Source organism: Juglans regia, chromosome 2, assembly GCF_001411555.2.
Source record: "Juglans regia cultivar Chandler chromosome 2, Walnut 2.0, whole genome shotgun sequence".
Lineage (NCBI taxonomy): Eukaryota > Viridiplantae > Streptophyta > Magnoliopsida > Fagales > Juglandaceae > Juglans > Juglans regia.
The window spans coordinates 29,540,023-29,560,620 of NC_049902.1; the positions used below are offsets into that span (position 1 = coordinate 29,540,023).

The 20,598-nt window shown below is 35.0% G+C and overlaps 2 protein-coding genes across 3 annotated transcripts; one reads left to right on the forward strand and one right to left on the reverse strand.

The window, feature by feature from the left end:
• Positions 1 to 2,511: 2,511 nt before the first annotated feature.
• On the forward strand, positions 2,512 to 9,768 carry LOC108987140 (long chain acyl-CoA synthetase 4-like). Its single transcript, XM_018960003.2, has 19 exons — positions 2,512 to 2,936; positions 3,665 to 3,728; positions 3,830 to 3,919; positions 4,047 to 4,103; positions 4,514 to 4,562; positions 4,781 to 4,857; positions 5,076 to 5,115; positions 5,266 to 5,360; positions 5,642 to 5,809; positions 5,962 to 6,072; positions 6,144 to 6,231; positions 6,456 to 6,522; positions 6,929 to 7,004; positions 7,163 to 7,280; positions 7,394 to 7,639; positions 7,737 to 7,876; positions 8,407 to 8,589; positions 8,684 to 8,803; positions 9,482 to 9,768. The coding sequence occupies exons 1-19, from the start codon at positions 2,785 to 2,787 to the stop codon at positions 9,527 to 9,529; spliced, it is 1,989 nt and encodes a 662-aa protein (XP_018815548.1). The 5' UTR covers positions 2,512 to 2,784; the 3' UTR covers positions 9,530 to 9,768.
• A 2,273-nt stretch (positions 9,769 to 12,041) lies between these two features.
• Positions 12,042 to 17,552, reverse strand: LOC108987144 (endoglucanase 6-like). 2 transcript variants are annotated; one of them, XR_001995491.2, is made up of 10 exons: positions 17,078 to 17,552; positions 16,703 to 16,915; positions 16,196 to 16,396; positions 14,749 to 14,838; positions 14,491 to 14,655; positions 13,711 to 13,995; positions 13,186 to 13,534; positions 13,005 to 13,076; positions 12,462 to 12,821; positions 12,042 to 12,365 (listed from the first exon to the last, which is right to left on the reverse strand). XR_001995491.2 is itself a non-coding variant. In XM_018960008.2 (9 exons), the coding sequence occupies exons 1-9, from the start codon at positions 17,279 to 17,281 to the stop codon at positions 12,523 to 12,525; spliced, it is 1,878 nt and encodes a 625-aa protein (XP_018815553.2). In that variant the 5' UTR covers positions 17,282 to 17,552; the 3' UTR covers positions 12,042 to 12,522. The 2 variants fall into 2 exon arrangements, 1 of the variants encoding a protein (XP_018815553.2); XM_018960008.2 differs by having other exon boundaries at positions 12,042 to 12,821.
• Between the last annotated feature and the right edge of the window lie 3,046 nt (positions 17,553 to 20,598).

Sequence of the window (20,598 nt, forward strand, 5' to 3'; positions counted from 1 at the left end):
TATATCGACTGTTCAAGGCCAAGGTCAAAATCTTTCATTGTTCATAAATCTATTAAATAGTTCACTTTGAAATACTTTAGTGACATATAAATTTTACAAAAGTAAATATATATACTGACGTGACTTTATATGATATATTAGATTATAAAATAATTTTTATTATAGAATAAATATAATGTATCATATAAACTCACATTAGTTTGTGGATTTAATTTTATGAAATCTTTTTTTGTAGCTGTAACACTTATTAAAAAAAATCTTGATCTTGTCCATATGTCGTCTGTGTAAATCTATTTTTCTTAATTGCGATTTGACATGAAAACATGGGATGTGTTTAGTTTTTAAGCGATGCTACTATGCCACTTGAGTAGCACCGCTCCAAGTGACCACTAAGCTAAATTGACATTTTAAATTTTTTTATTTATATTTTTTTTATCATTTTAAAATATTTTTAAAAAATATAAAAAAAAAAATCAATACACTAATAGTCACTTCTTTAGCTATTAAGTAAAGAAAAAAATTAAAATACATGAGGTGTCAGAATGAGGGATAAGTTGAATGGGCAAAATAATATTTTTCTTATTTTTTTATTAGGTTTTGAGTGTAAATTTAATAAAGTTATAATGATTAGATAAGATGATAATGATTGAAAACAAAAGAGGCCTAAAATCAATTGTATTGAAATGGTAAAAATTTCTAAGAGTAACTATTTTCTTTTTTAATTAAAACATATCAAATTAAGGTGGAGTATAATACCGGGGGAAGCTTTATTCATGCATGCCGGTTCTAAAGAAGATGAAGATCTTGAGACCTTTAAACCTCGTTTGTTTTTCAAAAACATCTCATCTCATCTCATCTCATCTCATTATTACAACTTTTTTAAATTTTCACACAAAATAAAATAAACAATTCAACTTTTTTAAATCCCAAAACAACAATAATATTAAAAAATATATTTTAACAATATTTTATTCAACTTTTTAACTTTAATCTCAACTCATCTCATCTCATCTCTGAAAACAAACGGACTAATGATGTCGAAGCACTATTGCATGATTTTGATTGTACGAAAAGCGCTTTGGCATATAAAGATTTATGTTGGTATCTGAGACTAACTAGTACATGCCCTTTTGATTTTGAGTCTCAACAATTTATAAAATTTAATAGCATGTTTAGTAAATTTATTGACAAAAATAATTAGAAATCTCTTTTTTTTTTTTAAAAAAAAAAGGGTTTCAAAATTAAAATTATTGTTGAAATGCACCTCTGACAATATATTAAAAATAAGTATAATATTTTAAAACCATTTAAAACCAAATAGTAAAAGCTTTTTAATAAAGCCCTATACTTAAAAGCTGTACAATTAATAACTCTATTATCCACAAAAATTTCAAACAGCATAAGTCAGATTCAATTAAAAAATAATATGAAAGTTTAGTTATAGTTTTCATTTGGATTAAATTTTGCAAAATGTACTCCTTCGCTTTATGTTTTCTTCTTAATTTTTGAGATAAATAAACTTTGTTTTCTTAAATTATGAAGTTACATACTATTAAAATAATAATAACGTTAGATATAGTCATAATGTATATAAGTTTCACACACTTTTTTTGAGAAAGTAGTAGAGTCCATCATTTAAAAAATAATTTTTTTATGTGAGTATTAAATTTACTTATTTTTTTAAAAAATAGTATATATAAGACTTGCGTTTGGATTCTGATGTGATCTCAAATGATTTGAGTTTATATGAGAATAATAGTGTTTTGTGAATCTCATTGAGATATATTTAAATGTAAATATATTGAAATATGTGTTTAAATATATAACGTATGTTGAAATGAATTTAATTTTTTATGATAATTTGAAAAAATAGTTAGTCTCATTAATAATTAGTTCACGTTAGGGTGCAGAGTGTTAGTGTTTATTCATCTTTTAACTGTTATAATCAAATTAGGTTGCAAAGTATTAGTATTTATTTAATAATACTAAATACAGCTATAAATTGTTTAAATGTCGTACATTTATTTTTAAAAAAAAGTACGATTCAATCATTAAAAATTAATTTTTTTCTTTAGATCTCATATTTATTTATTTATTTTTAAATAAATATATTTACATATTTTATAATTATTATAGTTGTAAGTATTATTTTTCTTTTTTTTTCTTTTTTTTTTTTTATAAATGAAAAATAGAGCGACTTAATTGAATTTAATTATAAGGTAACGCTGATGTAGCCGAAAGCCGCAGCATACCGTGTTGAGGATGTTGGCTGGTGCTTTTCATTTCTCTTTAGTTGTAAATACCAAATAGTTGAGATTTGTTCGTGAACACATTCCGTACAAGTAGATGTCACATGGGTAGACTGCTTTGCACGTACGTCTCCACAAGAACACGAATCCTCGAAGATCAACCGTCCTGGTTTGGTCAGATACAAAATCAGATTTGATCGGACGGTGAGAATCCATTATTGAGAACCAAATACGGCACTGCTGTTGACCGAACCCCCGAAGGCCGAAACCACCAGACAGACAGATCTCTCTCCCTCTGCTTTGATAATAGTCATAGTTTTCGTCTACAAGTCAAAACCAGCGCTAGCCTCATAAAACCAGCTCGGATAATCGTAAAGAAGTCGTATTTACTGCTTTTGCCACTCCGGCTACGCACAGCCACCTAATTTCTTGAGACATATACATCACATTCATATTTCTCGGAGATAGGAAGAGAGGGAGAGAGCGATCGGTCAGATTGTTGAGATTTCTTTTCTTCGGAGGAATTGACTGAAGAATGGCGCAGAATAATTTTCTAGTCGAGGTAGAGAAGGGCAAGGAGGCCAACGATGGGAGGCCGTCGATGGGGCCGGTTTACCGCAGCGTTTTCGCCAAGGATGGATTTCCTCCTCCGATTGATGGAATGGATAGTTGCTGGGATGTTTTCCGGTACGAATCCTGTTATACTCTGCTTGGTTGCTGTGGAAAAATGCCCCGGCAATGCAACGCAAAAGACTTTTTTTCTTTACTCCTCTGTTTTTTTTTTTGGTTCTTTTAATGGTTCCGAAGTAAGAAGAAAAAGTTGAGTGCGTTAGTTTGTTTTTATAAGATTATAGTAACCAAGAATCTAAGGCAAAAACAAGGTTAATTTACTTCATCTCCAATTGTACTATTTCGTTAGGATTTTGATAAGTTGGATTTATTTTCCTCTTGTCGCTTTAGAGTTGGTGCTTTTGCTGTTTGGGAATTATCGATTGTATCATAATTTGATTGCTCAACTTTTATATCCGAGGATTTCAATTTCGTATTTAATCAAATTTATTATTTTTGTAACCGTTGAGCAGAGGATTTTAGGGACTTTGATCACTTGCAACTGATTCGGATCATAGTGCTTGAAATTAAAATAATAATAATAATAATAATAATAAGAAGAAGAAGAAGAAGCAGAATCTAAATGAGCTGTTTGTTTGTTTGTGCTTGTGCTTGTGCTTTTGTGTTTATTTTCCAAAACTTTTACTTTTCTCGAAAAATATTTTTCCCCGGGGTTTTGTTGGTTCAGATTTTCTAGAAGATATACTACAACAGCTGTTTTTAACACTGGAAAGCTGATAGAGAATACATATAGTTCTTTAGAAAAATGATAGCCCCTCGATTTTTTTTTTGTGCACTTGTAACAGCATGACTGTTGAGAGATATCCAGAAAATCGGATGCTTGGTCGTCGTGAAATTTTGAATGGAAAGGTACGTAAATCTTTGTGTATAGTTTGTGTTTCTGACCGTCTATGTTCTATGATCTGTTAATTCTGAACTACACTGTACCATTGTGGTCCATATCTTTGCAGCCTGGTAATTACGTGTGGCAAACGTATAAAGAAGTATATGACTTGGTAATTAAAGTTGGAAATGCAATGCGAAGTTGTGGTTTTGGGGAAGTAAGTCTACATTCTACCATCTATTCTCCCTGAAATATATTTTTCTACCCTATGCTTTTCCTGCAGTATTATCCTAAACAACTTATGTGTGCCTGATGCCTTACCTCTCTCTATTGCTGAATTGTAGGGAGCAAAATGTGGCATTTATGGTGTCAATTGTCCAGAGTGGATTATAAGCATGGAGGTGCCTCTATTATTTTCTTTATATTTCTCTCATATCACTCACAACGGAAGATGTATCTTTTAATAATGATCAAATTTAAGGGGAAAAGCTTGGGATGTGGACTCCAGACTCCTATCTTGTTCTATAGTTGCTCCAAATTTATCTTCCTTATTAAAATCATTTTCCTTTTTTTGGTCCATAATAATATTTGTTTATGCACATAAGTTCTATCCTTTGATTCACCTTTTTCTTCAATTTCTCTTTGTAAGTTGTTATGCAATGCTCTCTTCAATCTCCATTCAGTTTAAAATTGTTATAGAACGTTTTAAAAATTTACATTATTAACTTCCGTGGTCATGGCTTTCATTCTTCCTTGAACAGTGTGCTTTGTCTCTGTAAAATTTTGATTTAACACTGAAAATCTAATGCAGGCCTGCAATGCTCATGGGCTATATTGCGTCCCTTTATATGACACTCTAGGTATGCATATCCATTACAACAGGATGGCTCAACATTACTTTCACTAAAAGACAAACCCATGAAATTTCTCTGGGTTCTAAAGATTTTTATAGTTAGAATATATGGCTTGTAGTCTGTTCTTTGTAAGATGTTTGATACCTATATGCATTAACATTAAAATCTTAAGCATCATGTGAAATATGTATATGGCTTTTTTATTCTAATGATTTGTTGGTTAGGTGCTGGGGCCATAGAATTTGTTATATGCCATGCAGAGGTTTCTATTGCTTTTTCGGAAGAGAAAAAGATTTCTGAGGTAAATTTTTTGTGTGTTATGTTTATGGTTCTGACTAAAGTTATTGTGGGTGCATTTCAGAAAAATATTGTAGTCATTCTGTACTGGAGTATTACCAGGAAAGGTCACCTTTCAGTTGACGAGTTGCTATAATAGTGAAAAGTTGGCGTTCTCGGAGTTTTTACTAATTCATATGTTAAGGAGATTCTTTCTTATTAGCTTATGCTTTGGCCTTTCAGGTGTTGAAAACCTTTCCTAACACAACAGAGTACCTCAAAAGTAAGTTAGACTTGTCGTTAGGATTTCTTGTTCTTGCATATGCTAATAAGAATCAATCATATATATATATATATATATATATAGATAGATAGATAGATAGATATGTGTATATATTATTTATTCAGAAAATGTGCATATATTATTTTGTAGCACTTGTGAGCTTTGGCAAGGTTACACCTGAACAAAGAGAGGAAGTTGAGAAGTTTGGGTTGGCAATATATTCGTGGGATGAATTTTTGCAACTGGTAGGTTTTTTTATTTGATGTTTGTCTACTAAAAGAATTATCCTTTTACTATTTTGTGAGTTTTTTTATGGTACTCGAGGCAAAGACATCAAGCTGGAAATTGCATATTCTGTGATTAGTCTGGTTATATATATATTATATATATTTGAAATATACCAAACACTATTCAATTTCTTTCTCTAGTGGTCAATGTTATTCATGGCTCTGCGGAGAAATCGCTACTTGTTATTTGTTCATAGGTATTGTTTTTTATACAATATTTGGATGCCTCTTATTTGCAGGGTGATGGTAAGCAGTTTGATCTTCCAGTGAAGAAGAAAAGTGACGTGTGTACTATAATGTATACTAGTGGAACTACTGGTGATCCTAAGGGTGTAATGATATCCAATGAAAGCATCATTGCTCTTTTAGCTGGGGTGAAGCGCCTGCTAGAGAGTGTCAATGAAAAAGTGATTTCCTGCTCATTTTAACTTGTTATCTATAGAATAGAACTCCATTTGTTTCTGGCACGGTACAATGGCCCCATGTGGCCATCAAATTTGATTGCTTATTTTATCTTATAATACTGAACTCTCACATACATTTTTGTATCTTCTTTCAGTTGGATGAGAATGACGTATATCTGTCATATCTTCCTCTTGCGCATATCTTTGATCGGGTGATTGAGGAGCTATTTATTTTAACTGGTGCCTCGATTGGATTCTGGCGTGGGGTGAGCATGAATAAAAATTTTCTTCATCCAGTGAAAGTTCGATATCATAACGGTTTTTTTTATTTCTGAAGGATGTCAAACTTTTGATTGAAGATATTGGGGAGCTAAAACCAACTATTTTCTGTGCCGTCCCACGTGTGTTAGATAGAATTTACTCGGGTAAACTTCCTCTTTTGGCGGAATGTGTAATGTTTTAATTATTTGCATCTTTTTGTGCACGTGTGGAACCTAATCAGATGAAGTTTGGCATATAAGGAAAATGCCTTTCTTCAATGCATGTTGTTTTAGTGGGGCACTGAATTTCATCTTTTACCTTCTTAGTCCAGTGCAATTTTGTTCATCTGCAATTGCAAATGTATAATTATTGACCTGCTTATTTTCAGGTTTAAATCAGAAGGTTTCCTCTGGGGGCTTCTTGAAGAAGACAGTTTTCAATTTTGCCTATGCACAGTGAGTTATACCCAAATGTCTATTTTCTCCCCATCTTCTTTCAAGATAAAATATGTGACACCTGCATTCTCGAAAATAAATAATATTTTTGGCAGTAAAATATACTCAATAACCCTACTCTCCAAGAAAAAAATGGTTGTAGTATCAAGTCATTGCATAACTTTGCAACTGACCTTGAGATGTTTCACCAATATAATCACCTTAATATGTTTTACTTGTTAAATGCTGTTTTATGACAATCATACTTCTGCTATTGTTATTTTTTATTTGACAGTTATGCATTGATTGTCACTTATTTTAATCTATTGCTAAAATTCAGACACTAGAATGCTCTTCATTCTGGGTTGATTACTCATTGCTGTTTCTTAATCTGAGTGTAACCTTTTAATGTCTTTGATTGCTGCAGTAAGTTTCGTAACATGAAGAAGGGAAGCAAACATGAACAGGCATCTCCAATTTTTGACAAATTTGTCTTTAGCCAGGTGATCGAAATACACATTCTAATACATACTTATAACAAATGGAAATTCAGATTCTATATGTTCTTATCTACCCCCAGTTCCCCTCTAGACGTTATTAACATTGACTGTGTCTACATCCTGTTTGCTTTTTAATCTCATTAGTTTTTCATTTGCCTCAGGTGAAGCAAGGGCTTGGAGGTAAGGTACGCCTTATTCTTTCTGGAGCAGCACCTCTTTCCACTCATGTAGAAACTTTCCTACGAGTGGTGGCATGTGCTCATGTTATACAAGGATATGGTATGCCAATCTCCAGAAGATTCTGCTTAAGATGCCTTCTCTTCTGAGCTTACATTAGTGCTTGTGTTGCAATTACATGATGAGCATGTTATTCTGTACCAATTCTTTTGTAGGTCTGACGGAAACTTGTGCTGGGACATTTGTCTCACTGCCAAATGAACTGTCTATGCTTGGCACAGTGGGCCCTCCAGTACCCAACGTAGATGTGTGCCTAGAGTCTGTTCCTGAAATGGGATATGATGCCCTTTCAAACACACCACGAGGAGAAGTATGTGTAAAAGGAAAAACATTGTTTTTAGGGTACTATAAACGTGAAGACCTCACCAAAGAGGTCATGGTTGATGGGTGGTTCCATACAGGTTTGCTTAAACCATGCTGTTTTTTTAGATTTAAGATTAGTCCCTTGTCATTAATTGTCTTCTCATTTAACGTTGTTGATGATGATGTTTGCATCAGGGGATATTGGTGAGTGGCAACCAGATGGAAGCTTGAAAATCATTGACCGCAAGAAGAATATATTCAAGCTTTCTCAAGGAGAATATGTTGCTGTTGAAAACTTGGAGAACATTTATGGTCTTGTCACAGCTATAGATTCGGTATACTTTCCAGTGAACATACTATATTTGTTTTTCATGATATTGGTTTCTTCTTTCTTCAGTTGCCTGTAGGTAACATAGATACTTCTTCTATACATGCTGTATGGCTGTGGGCTTTCCGAACCTGCACAAATCGAAGTAGCACACTTGTTTTTTAATACAGCAAAAAATGCTTCTAATTGAAAGGATTTGTTAGTGTCATTATGTCTGTATGATGCTGAGTTTTACTTATGATTCCATATCCACGCAACATTGAACCACATCAGACATACAAGTCTATCTGCTAGATCTCTTGGGTTTTTGACTTGCAGGCTCCCTTGTCACCTCTTCTGGTGGAGACAATTCAGAATAAGTGACAGCAATTATTGTAGCAACTTAATTGCATGCTTATTCTTTTCTTATGATGGCTATATGTTTTCAAAATTTTTATTTAGTGCACATGGAATGGCTCAGTTCATCATTCCAGCTCTGATCTACCCAGTGAAATCTTATATTAGCTTGACACTGTGTATTATCCTTTGCATTTTTAGATATGGGTCTATGGAAACAGCTTTGAGTCCTTCCTTGTGGCTGTTGTGAACCCCAACAAGGAAGCACTTGAGCGTTGGGCTGAAGAAAATGGTGTCAATGGGGATTTCAATTCTGTCTGTGAAAATCCCAGGGCAAAAGAATACATTCTTGGGGAGCTTGCGAAGATTTCTAAAGAAAAAAAGGTTGCTGCTTACTTTCTTTGAGAACCTGTCCAATGATTAAATTTCTGACTTGCGATGACTAATCTCTCTGTGATCTTAATTTGTGCTCTGCCAGTTGAAAGGTTTTGAGTTTATTAAAGCTGTTCACCTTGATCCTGAGCCATTTGACATGGAACGTGACCTTACCACTCCAACCTATAAGAAGAAGAGGCCCCAGTTGCTTAAATATTATCAGGTCTTTCCTCGTTGCTCTCTCTCTCTCTCTCTCTCTCTCTCTCTCTGTGTGCGACGTGCTTTGTGTGAACTTCCCATTCACTAACAGAGTGCTTTTTTTTACCGGCTAAATCCTGTTACAATGATCCAGTCTCAATAAAAGTAGCTTACAATAGAATGTTGTGGTCATAGGCTGAGCTGTATGTCATAGACGTAGCCCTTGTAACAAATTCATGATTCAAGGTGTTGATGTGGTGATGACCCACCTATATGTGGGTCCTTTGACTTATTCAATGTAGTGAGTTGAAAGGTGAAGGCTGAAAATTGTTTTCATTCTTGCATGGGCTGTCCAATCAGAAGGTTGGAAGTTTGGTTACATTTACGATAGCTATCAAGCAAGAAGTCAGCTTGATGCCTCTAGAAACCAAATATTAGAATTTCTATTCATTATCTTTTCCAAATTGGTTGTGGCCCTTTTGACTCATTCCTGCCAATATACCCAAAGTCTTGGCAGTATTAATGTTTCCTGCCGATTTTCTGTTTAGTTGTTTTAAGCCTATGCATTACTTCTTCAATCAATATATTGTATGCCAAGTCACAGTAAAGGAAGGATCATTGATGAGATTGTTCATTTATATTTGATAACAAAAGAAAAAATCCTTGGTGGTGAAGCTACTGACATGATCTCTTTGTTGCACAGAATATCATCGACAACATGTACAAGAGCGCAAACAAGCCTAATGCTTGAGGCGAATCACTTCCGGAGCTCTAATTTTCCCTCATTTTGCAATGACATTGCATTATGTCTAGTCATTTTATTCTTCTTGACTGTATATAACTTATCCTCAAACCAGCTTATGAGTTCAAATCAAAATTTGTGTTGAGCACTTTCATTGAGAGGTCATTGTAGGAAATGACGGAAAGGAAATACTGTGTAAATGAATTTAAATGTTCTTATAAAGGACATAAATGTCTCAAATTAACCTCTGTTGAGAGCTTTTTACAGTAGTCACCCTTTGTTGATGCCTTTCCTGCATCTCTATGCAAAGGTTTTAGGACATGTGAGGAGAATTAAGACATTTGTTAGGCTTGTGTCCTGTTCGATGAGATTACACAAGGGCTTCCAGACATGTCCAAACTACAAAAAGTCATACGGTACACGACACAGATGACAAATGATCGACGATAGATCTTATGCTGGTTCTGTCATTTTAACTATCATTCTTCCATCATTTCATTGATATAATATCAAGTAATTCACTTTCGAACAAACGTTCCACTGCAAATGGTGCTTGCTAATTCTCAAACAAAGATTCATCCAAAATCTGATCTAAATGGTCAATTCCAATAAGCCACTCCCCTTGAAGTTTTGCGCTAGATATGGAGAGATGAAGCAATTAGATACCCGAATCATTGGCTTTCCGACGAAACATGCATATCTATAAATAGGTGCAGTGGTGCACAGAAAGCACTTAGTACGAGCCAACACGAGTCCCACATGGGTGGGTAGGCTCACCTTGGGTTTAAAGTGTAGCCCATCCTCCAGGGTGTGGGTATTGATACCAAATCAGTGGGCCTCCTAGCTATGGTAGGCCATGCATACAATTATGGTTTCGGGCTGGATCCTCCCATGGACAGACCTTCTAGCGTCTCTCCCATACTCTCAACCATTTTTTTTTTTAATTTTTAAATTCAAAACGTTTAGAAAATACTACATGCATAGAAGACTAGAAGTTGAGATTTGAACAACTTGTAACTTTGATCCAACTAATGAACTTAGTGACCCATGGAAGACAAGAAATATGTAATATAAAGAGCTTTGCTTTTGATTATTCTCACACACCACACATCACACTTTATTTTATTTTTTTAATTTTTTTGCTTTATTATTCCTAAACTAATTGAATTATTCTACTTATCATCCATACATCACATATTTGGTAAGAGAAAAAAAAAATTAAAAAATTATGTGCGGTTTATAGTATGAGGATGATGAGTAAAATTTTTCTATAATTATTCGAGGGTTCACACAATTTGCTCAAATCCAGCCCATCAACATCATCTCTCATCTGTGTTAATACTTTGGTTACCTCCAACCACTTTTATAAAATTGAATCTAAGTAAAAATTGACTCTAAGCAAAATAATGTCAATTTTTATAAAATTAAATTTATTTTTTGATAGTTGGAAAGAGAGTTGAGAGTGGATGTAACCGACGGAAAGGAGATATAGTAACGATAGGAGGGCACGATTAAGTAGGTAAGTGTAGGCTCTCTCTCTCTTTCTCTGCTATGTGGTCTTGTGTAAAGTCTTTCCGAAATTAATTTACATGATTACGTTGGTTGATTGGATTTATTTATTTTTAGATTATGTAAGAAGATCATTTTATGAGATTTTTAATCTAGATTCAAAGAGCAAAAGAAAAAATAGTTGGGTAGTAAAACAGTAGTAAGGAAGGTGTAAGGTATCGTTACCTTATAAATTACATGATAGTTTGAGGGGATTTTTATATGTTTTCCAAAATCTGAGTATATGAAACAATAAAAAAATCCAACTAAATTGTGTGACACGCCGAAACGGTAGAGGAAGAACCAGGCGGCAGCGTGAAGGATAGAGAGGAACACGACAGCAACTCTAGGCAAAGACTTGAGATGAGTTGAGATGGATTGTGAATAGTAATGAGATGAGTTGTGAATAGTAGTGAGATTTGTGAGTTAAAGTTGCTGAATAGTAATGAATAGTAGTGAGATGAATTGAGATGAGCTGAGATGACTTGCGAATCCAAACAAGCCCTTAAGGGAAAGGGGGCTCACGGGTCAGAGCACGTGGGCCTAAGGAAGGATCATGTTGGGCCTTAAGGAAGGAAGGAATGGAGACACCGTGGACGACGAAAGGGACCTAGGGCCTGGCCCAAGAAGTAGTGTTATTGCTTTTATTATTTTGCTTTGTAATAGTTGTTACTAAGGGACACTTTAGTCTTTTCATATTACTAGTATATCTAGCCTGAAGAATTATCTGGAAACTTGATCAATTTTCACTGTTTGATTGCTTGGAGGAGCTCCCCCTCCTTTGCTATCATTTTCCATTGAATACATTGCCATTTATCCCTGTGTGTCTCTTATTTTCCGTTTCTTAGTTTAGTCCATTACAAACTGTTATTTAGATTTTATTCTCTGAACAAGCTATAAGATCGATCAAACAGAAATAAGCTTACAAATAGATATTTTCATTGAACAAGAGACATACACAAAGTTGGTGCAATTTCTCAGGCAAGCAAATAGAGATAATGTCATTACTCCAACTATATTCGAATGACAAACAAGAAATGTTGCAAAGTTTACAACATCACCAAAAAAGGAAAAAAACAGAACATCCAAAGCTTTTTAAAAGTACAAAAAGAAAGAAAACTCCTTGAAATATGTTGTGAAGCCATTTTCTTCAACTCTCAATCGTCCACTACTTCCCTCTCTCAAATCACTATATAGAAAGGAAGTGGAGGTGAAAGAGGATGAGCACACTTTTTAAACCGTCTCTTCACACCTTTCTTCCTCCAACTTTCAGCCTTATTTAACTAGCTACTTTCACCTAAAAAACAAGAAGTGAAAATGGAAAGTTTGAAAGGGCATAAAAAAAAAACAAGACCTTTCTGGACTGCATTTTGTATAACTGCACAATTCTTACATTACAACCCCAGAAACTGTGTGAACCTCTCTTCTGTGTATCTTGGCTGCTACTGCTTCTCTTAGGCCAATGTGTAGCTTGAGACCGATACTTCTGCTGGTGATGCAGAATGGATGTAGACAAACTCGAGGCTCTTTCCAGCAGGTAAAGAGTTGAGCCATGATGGAAAAACATATGAATCACCAGACTTTGTGAGGCCCCATAGAGGACCATACAGCTTGGATATGGAAAGATTGAGAAATTTCAGCGTCTTAGCAGACTTGTTGGTCACTGTTGTGGAATATCGGTAGTACGTGTTTCCCTTGGCATTCCACGAAGCTGTCAACTTGTGCTCTATGGCAATTGGGCTAGAAGATGATGCTACAAAAACATGATCCAAGTTAGGCCTTATTTTCTATTACGCACTTTTACAAGTAAAAGCTAGGTTCTAAAATAAATTGGTGAATGTGCCTCAGTTATCGGTCAATGTGTACGGAAAACTTGACTTCCCTAAAGTGCAAATTATGTTGACAGAGACATCCAAAAAAAGAGGCTAGGGGATACCTGGAGCTGGAGTGACTTTAGGTTGCTGAGATGGCTTTGGTTGGGTAACAGGTTTAGGTGCTGGAAGAATCACTGTAAGAAAATTTGTTTTCAACGATCACGATCGAATGCTCATAAAAAACTCAATTCAGTAAAGATGCTAAATTTTAGAAAATTGACGATTCTTTTTCAGAGCATTTACCTGGAAGGAGTTGGTTATATCCGCTGTGACCACCACTTAGTCGTGCCAATATACCGAAAAGTGGGGCATTGTTGTAGGTTGCAGGCTCAGTTTGCTCATAATTATCTCTTTCATCAGCAAAGTTGTCATAGGCATCAGGTCCACCAACAACAGCACCAACAAGGACGTTGGGATCACTTGCTTTCCTGCCGAACCAAGTGGCATAACCCCCTCGACAGCTGATAAATGAGGAGTCAACCTTGATGGAAACAATTGAGGAAGCCCTGTGGTGAACTTGTCGTGGGAAGTTGTTACCATATCCGACCATGTAACTTGTGGCTCTTGGATTGTCCCCAAGAAGGTAGTCAACCTGAGTGTTTTGGCATTGCACAACGTCAGTTGGATGCTCGGTTGCCTCGATTAAAAATAAAATATGTACAAATCCATGTCATATAACTAAACAAGCCCAGTTCGATAAAACATGGGCGAATTTCCAGAATACTTGAGAACCACTGCTTTGAGGAGAAATAGGCATAGTTGCATTACCTGTGATTTGGCAAAGGAGAGAAGCTCCGTTGGTGAAACATTGCCAGAAGCACACTTCATGTATTTTCCAGCAGAAGCAAGATAGTCGGAGTACACAGTGGACAGGAAGGAGGCACTTGTCACAAACTGCATGTTGTTCCACCGCTGGCGGAAGATAAGGCCACCAGGAGTCTTCTGAAGATTGTGATTCCCTTTCCCAAGGCACGAACACATGAAATATTCTGCCTTCTGCTGGTACCTCTCAAATACTGGTGCATAGCGACCGGCTTTGCCTTGCATTAGGAACTGCAAGGGAAGAGACAAGACCAACAAATCAGCTCCCCAACTAAAACCATCGAACTTGTTAAAGGACCTTAACCTTTGATGGGAACCAGAATGTCATTTCACTTTTGGGGGGAGTTCATAAATTGACTATGGTCACATGATTGAGGTGTTTGACTACCGAATTATTAGATAATGAAGTCCTGTAACCATAACACCTTAACCACTAAAAATACAAGGAATGACATAGCCTTAACATGTCAAATATAACATGATTCCAAACTGAAATGTAATACATTTGAACAATGCTAATTTTTCATCATGAATTTGTGATCTCCAGCTACACCAGTTGATGTGGCATAGTTTAAATGATTTTATAGCATTTTTATATAACCACTTAAAATCTGTCATTATCAGCTAGTCTGGCAGATTAACCAACTCTGGGATGAAGAACATCATTTCTAATTACCATTTTAAAACCAAATCACGTAGCTGAAGTTAAGTTTGATGGTTGATTACCTTGGCTACGAGAGTCTGAACACCAGCATACTTGACATCCCAACCAAACTCAGTCATGCCCCATCCAGTCCCTCCCATGGAATCACCATTTTTTCCGAGATAGTTCAAGTAGTACTGGTTGTCGGTTGCCTGATACAACCATGCAGCTGCCCAAAGCAACTCGTCCTATAAACCCACAAATCGAATTAATATACAGAGCATATATTACCAAACACTTCAAAAAAACATGATAGCTAAGAAAGAGTTCTGTCAACATACATTATAGCCACTGACAGAACGGTAGTACTTCTGGGCCACGCTGATGCTGCTGTCATATTTGCCTCTGTATTTGTCCGCAAAATCGAATAGCTGAAAGACCCAAAAAAAAAACTAGGGGAATTAGAATTCGAATGCAATATGGTAATACATGCAATATTGCAAAAAGTGATGGGGCACTTTGGAGATAAGGAGTTTTGGGGAATGTGAGGCTGTTACGCTGCACGAGTGCACCGACGGTTGTTCTCACGTGTCAAGGCAATGACTGTGGCGCTTTTCACGGATCGTTACATGTGGACGGTTAAGATCACAAGGTACGAACAAGCAGTACGGGTCAGCCGACACGGGAAACAGTGTCCGCGTGATCCAAAATGCTATGTAGAAAATTTAAACTAGCTAATCAACGACGTCGTCTCGAGTAGGTCCAGTTTCCCCATTCGGAGTTCTTTTATGGCACGCACGGCCTATTATAATTTAACGAGGCCTTCTTTTGAGCCCACCCTAGTTACCAGCCCATTTTATAACCATTTTTTACTACTATTAATAACAATTATTTTCTTTTTCTTTTTCTTTTTCTTTTTCTTCCACTCATATTTCACAAATATTAATAAGAAATTATTTTTATTATGATTGTCAAAAGATATGCTCAATTTATCATTTTTTTTATATTTTATACTAACTATTAATTTATATATAATATTTTGAAACTTGAAAAATTCTTCTTATCAATTACTATTTATCACTCCATATCTCAAATTTTATAAAAAAATTATAAGTATAGAGTGTGAAAATAAATAATAAACACACTTTATATATTTATGTCATTGGGTCTCTAATACTAATATTTATTAACCAGAAACTCTCACGGTTCATAATCACTTCTAATTTTTTATTTTAAAATAAATCATGTAATAATACTATAAGTAATCTTTTTTTTTTTTTTTTTTACAAGAATACTATAAGTAATCAAACCTATCTTTTTAACTTCAAAGCTTAATTTCTCATATTAAAAAGATATAATTACATAAAAATAATTAATTAAATCGAGTCGTTAGTGTAAGATTGCGGAAAGAGAAAAAATGGAGCGCGAGTGTCAGATTCGTGCCATAGATGCGCGGTTGTTACTCGGGACCAAACTTCTGACATAAAGTTACCGGCGTAACTACCTAAATTAACTAAGACCGTCGTGCAGAATTGGCTAAAACTGAATCCGTCAGTTTAGCCGACGACACCTCATGTTGCTAAAATGCGCCGCGCAGAACAGGCATCTTCGCCGCTAACATTAGTGGTCCCACCATTTCTGTTACGCTGTTCACGCAGGTCGGAAGTAGCGCTCTTTCGTACTTTCCTTGAAGCTTCTTCAATCTTATCTTTTTGTTCTTTTTTGTTCATTGGAAACAACGAAAAACACCGTCCTAAAATTAGAGAGAAGGATTAGTTAGTTAAGAACCTGGGTGGCGTGGGTGAGTAGCTCGCTTGCGTAGGCGGGGTTGGAGTGGCGGAAAACGAGGGAGGCGGCAGCCATGGCAGCTGCGCTTTCACCAGCGAGATCCGACCCTGGGTTGCTCGGGTCAATCCGGTAAGCACGCCTGTCGGTGGTCATATCCTCCGGCCTTTGCCAGCAGTAGTGGTCACTGTTTCCATCCCCCACCTAACACAACCAACACACCAAATAATCAGTAACATTTTTAATCATTTGGGTGTTACGCAGAAAAGGCACTCTCGGTAAATGGGTTTAAGTCCAATTTCTGAATAAATGGAAATATAATAACAATACAGTTTTATACAGTTCCACAGATTATGCAGTAATTTCATATGGGTGATTTCATGGTGGAATCCACATGCTATGATTAGAGTTGAGAGTTGTAAGTTTGAAAATTTTGATAGATAAGTAGAAGTTTTAAGTACTTCATTAAAAATATAGCGGTTAAAGGGAGAGGGATTGAAAGGGAAAGACCTCTCCGTAGAAGACATTAGGCTCTGGGTGTGCTTTAATGAGGTAGTCGGTGCCCCACTTCACAGCATCCATGGCATGACCGAGCTCTCCACTTGAAGCCATTTGCTTCCCGTACTCCACTATACTCCATGACATCATTGTTATGGTGAATGCCATTGGCAGCCCAAACTTCACATTGTCCCCGGCATCATAGTACCCTCCCACCAGATCCACCTTCATGTATATACAACACATAGTACAACAAACGAATGATAAATAGATATTATTTTCAAGAACCGAGCTTTAAACTCGAATTTGAAATTGAAATATTATGAATTCAATGCCCGAGCTTTGAAGTGGAAGGGAAAAACGATGTTAGTGAGAGAAAGAGCTTACCCCACTAGCCTTGCCATCATGCAAGCCAGAATCAGCTCTCCATGAGATTCTCTGGGTGCTGGGAAGGTAACCAGATCTCTGAGCTTCAAAGAAGATAATGCTTTTGCTTAGAGCTTCGCCATAGTCATGGCCCGCCAAAGCAAAAGGAAGAGCAAGAAGCAGAAGCAGAGGAGCCATGGATACGAATCTCACAAAGCTCTCCATAACAACAGTATTAGAACACAAACACAAGAAGGGTTTCAGCAAAGATAAACCCAAATGGCAATGCTATGTTGTGAAACAAAAAAAGGAGGAAACTTTCGCTCTTCACTAGCCCCCCACGCAGAAATGTGGATAAAGTCGAGAATAAAATGGCAATGTTATATGATTTATCAGCTAAAATTTCTGATAAACCCCACCCAGATACAGGACTAGTATAGGAACAGAGGCGCTTTGAGAGAGGGTGGAAGAAAGTAGGAGGTTGGAGAAGGGGAGGAGCTCGAAGGGTCTATATATTGAGGAATTGGGGTAGTATCAAGTGCACACTGCACAGAAATCGACCAAACATTAAAAAAAAAATCCAATTAAAACATTATATTAATTTGTTATGTCAAAATATATATCTTTTTGGAGGGGCTGGAAACGGTTGAGAAAAGAGCAGGGTCATGTGGGTGTCCCTGGCTCTATATTGGAAGGGTCGGTGCGGATTTAATGTACTTCAGAAAAAGAAAAAGGAAAGTGAAAGGTTTAAAATGAATTCCACATTCTTTTGGGTCAGTGAAAAGATTGACAGAGACGGGAGAAACTGTCTTTCGGGTGTTCCCACTCCCAAGTCCCAGACCCCCCATCTCTTGGGTCATTTGAGCAATCCACATTACCCTTTTCACTGACGGAAATGTAATTTTTATCTAATGTTTATTTTTATTTTTAAACGTAGCTTCTTGAGATAACTTAATTTGCGTTTAGATTTTGAAGTGAGTTGAGTTGAGTTGAGTTGAGATAATAAAATATTATTAAAATATTATTTATTATTATTATTATTATTTTAAGATTTGAAAAAGTTGAATTGTTTATTATATTTTATGTTAAAATTTGAAAAAATTGTAATAATGAGTTAAGATGAATTGAGAGGAATTATGATTCCAAACGAAGCCTTATTCATTGTATTGTGGAATTTCTATAATTTTATTTGTTTCATTTTTCAGGCCCCTTCAGAAGGTGGACCTAAAAAATGTCTTACTGGCAATCATTAGCTAATTGTTGGAGATGTCTTGCAAAAAACAGTTTAGGAGTAATTAGATGACTTTTGATGACTCGCATGTTTATGATTAAATTAATGATGCCCCCACTCCGAGCATGAGTAAAATTTAGGTAACTCGATTGAATATTCCATAATCTTTTAAATATTTTAAGTAGACAATGGAGGTTCAAACATTGAACCAAACTATGTAATAAAATTGACGTGCTCGTTTATATCTCTCCATATTATATGAGGTGTCTACATTAAAAACAAAAAATTTGTAGGAATTTACGATTAAAAATTACGTATACCGCAAAGACCTTTAAATATAATTATTTATGAAAATATAGTTTTAAATGGATTTAAATTTATTTTAACTTTTCTATCCAGATTGCGAGAAAGATAAAGACTTAAAATAAATTAAATAATATTTATAGTTGTTCCGATGAAGCAACATCAAATGTTCAATTAATGTTATACGACATATTTTATGTGTCTATGTCTCACTTTAGATAGTACAAACTTTATAAAATCCAAATCCATTTTAAACTATATATCAACTAATACCATGCAAGATATCGATTTACATGCATTCGTGATTAGACAGACACCCAAAATTCCCATCTCAGTCTAAAGCGATCTTCGGGATCTTTCCTCCATGTGACTGTACCATATAAATTGTTGGGAAGTACCATTTTTTTGAAACTTCGCTTCCCATGATCACAGCACATGTGTACATGCTTGTACCTTTTGGACCATCTATGAAATATGAATGTGAAAGGAAATTTACTAAAGTTCATGAAAGTTTCATTTCATGGTACATAGATCTTGGGAGCTGCGCAATCTTTTTTACTTTACTGTTTTACCCCGCTTGCTTGCTTTTTTTTTTTCATCTACTACTCTAGACGCGTTTCTTTGCACATATCTTGACGTTTTGGCCAACATTAATTGTACCAAGCCGATCGAATATTCCTTCATTCTCATGCCTCTACGATATAAATTTCTGATTTAGCAGTTAATAATAATAAATATACAGAAAATATGTGAGATAATATATTCGTTAAATATAATAAATCCTATATATCATTTTAAAAATAAATATTGACGGTTTGTCATTGACAAATGTAATAATTAAAGTACGTTATATTTTATGCTAACTAAATATATTTTTTATATATATAAAAAATGTGATGCATTCACACATTATTGATATTTATTTTTGTTATTCCCTACTCATAATGAGGGACACCAACACCAGTACGTAGAAGTAACCTTGAGCAATGAGGACTAAGGGCTTTAATCTTACTGGTAGTCTTAAGGTTACGTTTTGGTAGTGAAGTGGTTTTAAATATTCTGTAAATAGTAATAAAAAAATATAAAAAAAATATATTAAATAGTAATAAAAATATGTAAAAAGTAATAATAATTATTATAAAAATATTATAATAATTAATCAGCTGATTTAGATCTTATAAAGTGATTATCCAAAATCTAGTGCTTAAAATATTGATAAAAACATAAACAAATAAATTACATCTCAAAGCATTTATAATTGTTTGATTAAATTTTTTCAGACATGCCGTAGCAAATACTAAATATATTAAAATCGAATTCATATATTTATTTCTCGCATGCTAAATCTTAAATTTTGATAAAGACTTATCAAAACTCTCATCTCATTTCATAAAATCCATTAAAAAAAATAATTACTTGCATGTATTTATGAGACCACATTGATATAAATTTATGTGAAAAGAGTTGGACATGACTTACATAATATGAACATGGTATCTTATAAAGACCACATTGACATGTGGCAATTAAGATGGCAACGTCAACATGCATGATGCATGCATGTGAAATGGGTGCATTATCATCAGAAGGGTAGAGCTAGCCCATTGTTATTGCTGATCGAAGATATATTTCTCGCATTTAATGTACGTCTGTTCTTTTAGGTATATTAATGCATTAATTTCTCGCTACCCAGCAGAAACGATTTATTAGGGTTAGATATAAGTGCCCGTACGTGACTGCGTTGTTTCAATTTCGAATATTCTGGTCGACGTACCATTATTATTATATATTTTGTTACTCGATCCCATCCAACAATCATGGAAATTATAATTCTCACTCTGCCGGTAGAAACCCATGCAAGAATTATATATAATATATAATATCGAGCTCCATTCAAAAGATCAATTATATAAGAAATTAATTAAATTACTAAATGGATTCTATTAATGAGTATTTGGATCCAAACCGCTGGCCAGTTTCCCACTCATATATCTAAAATACATTGTAT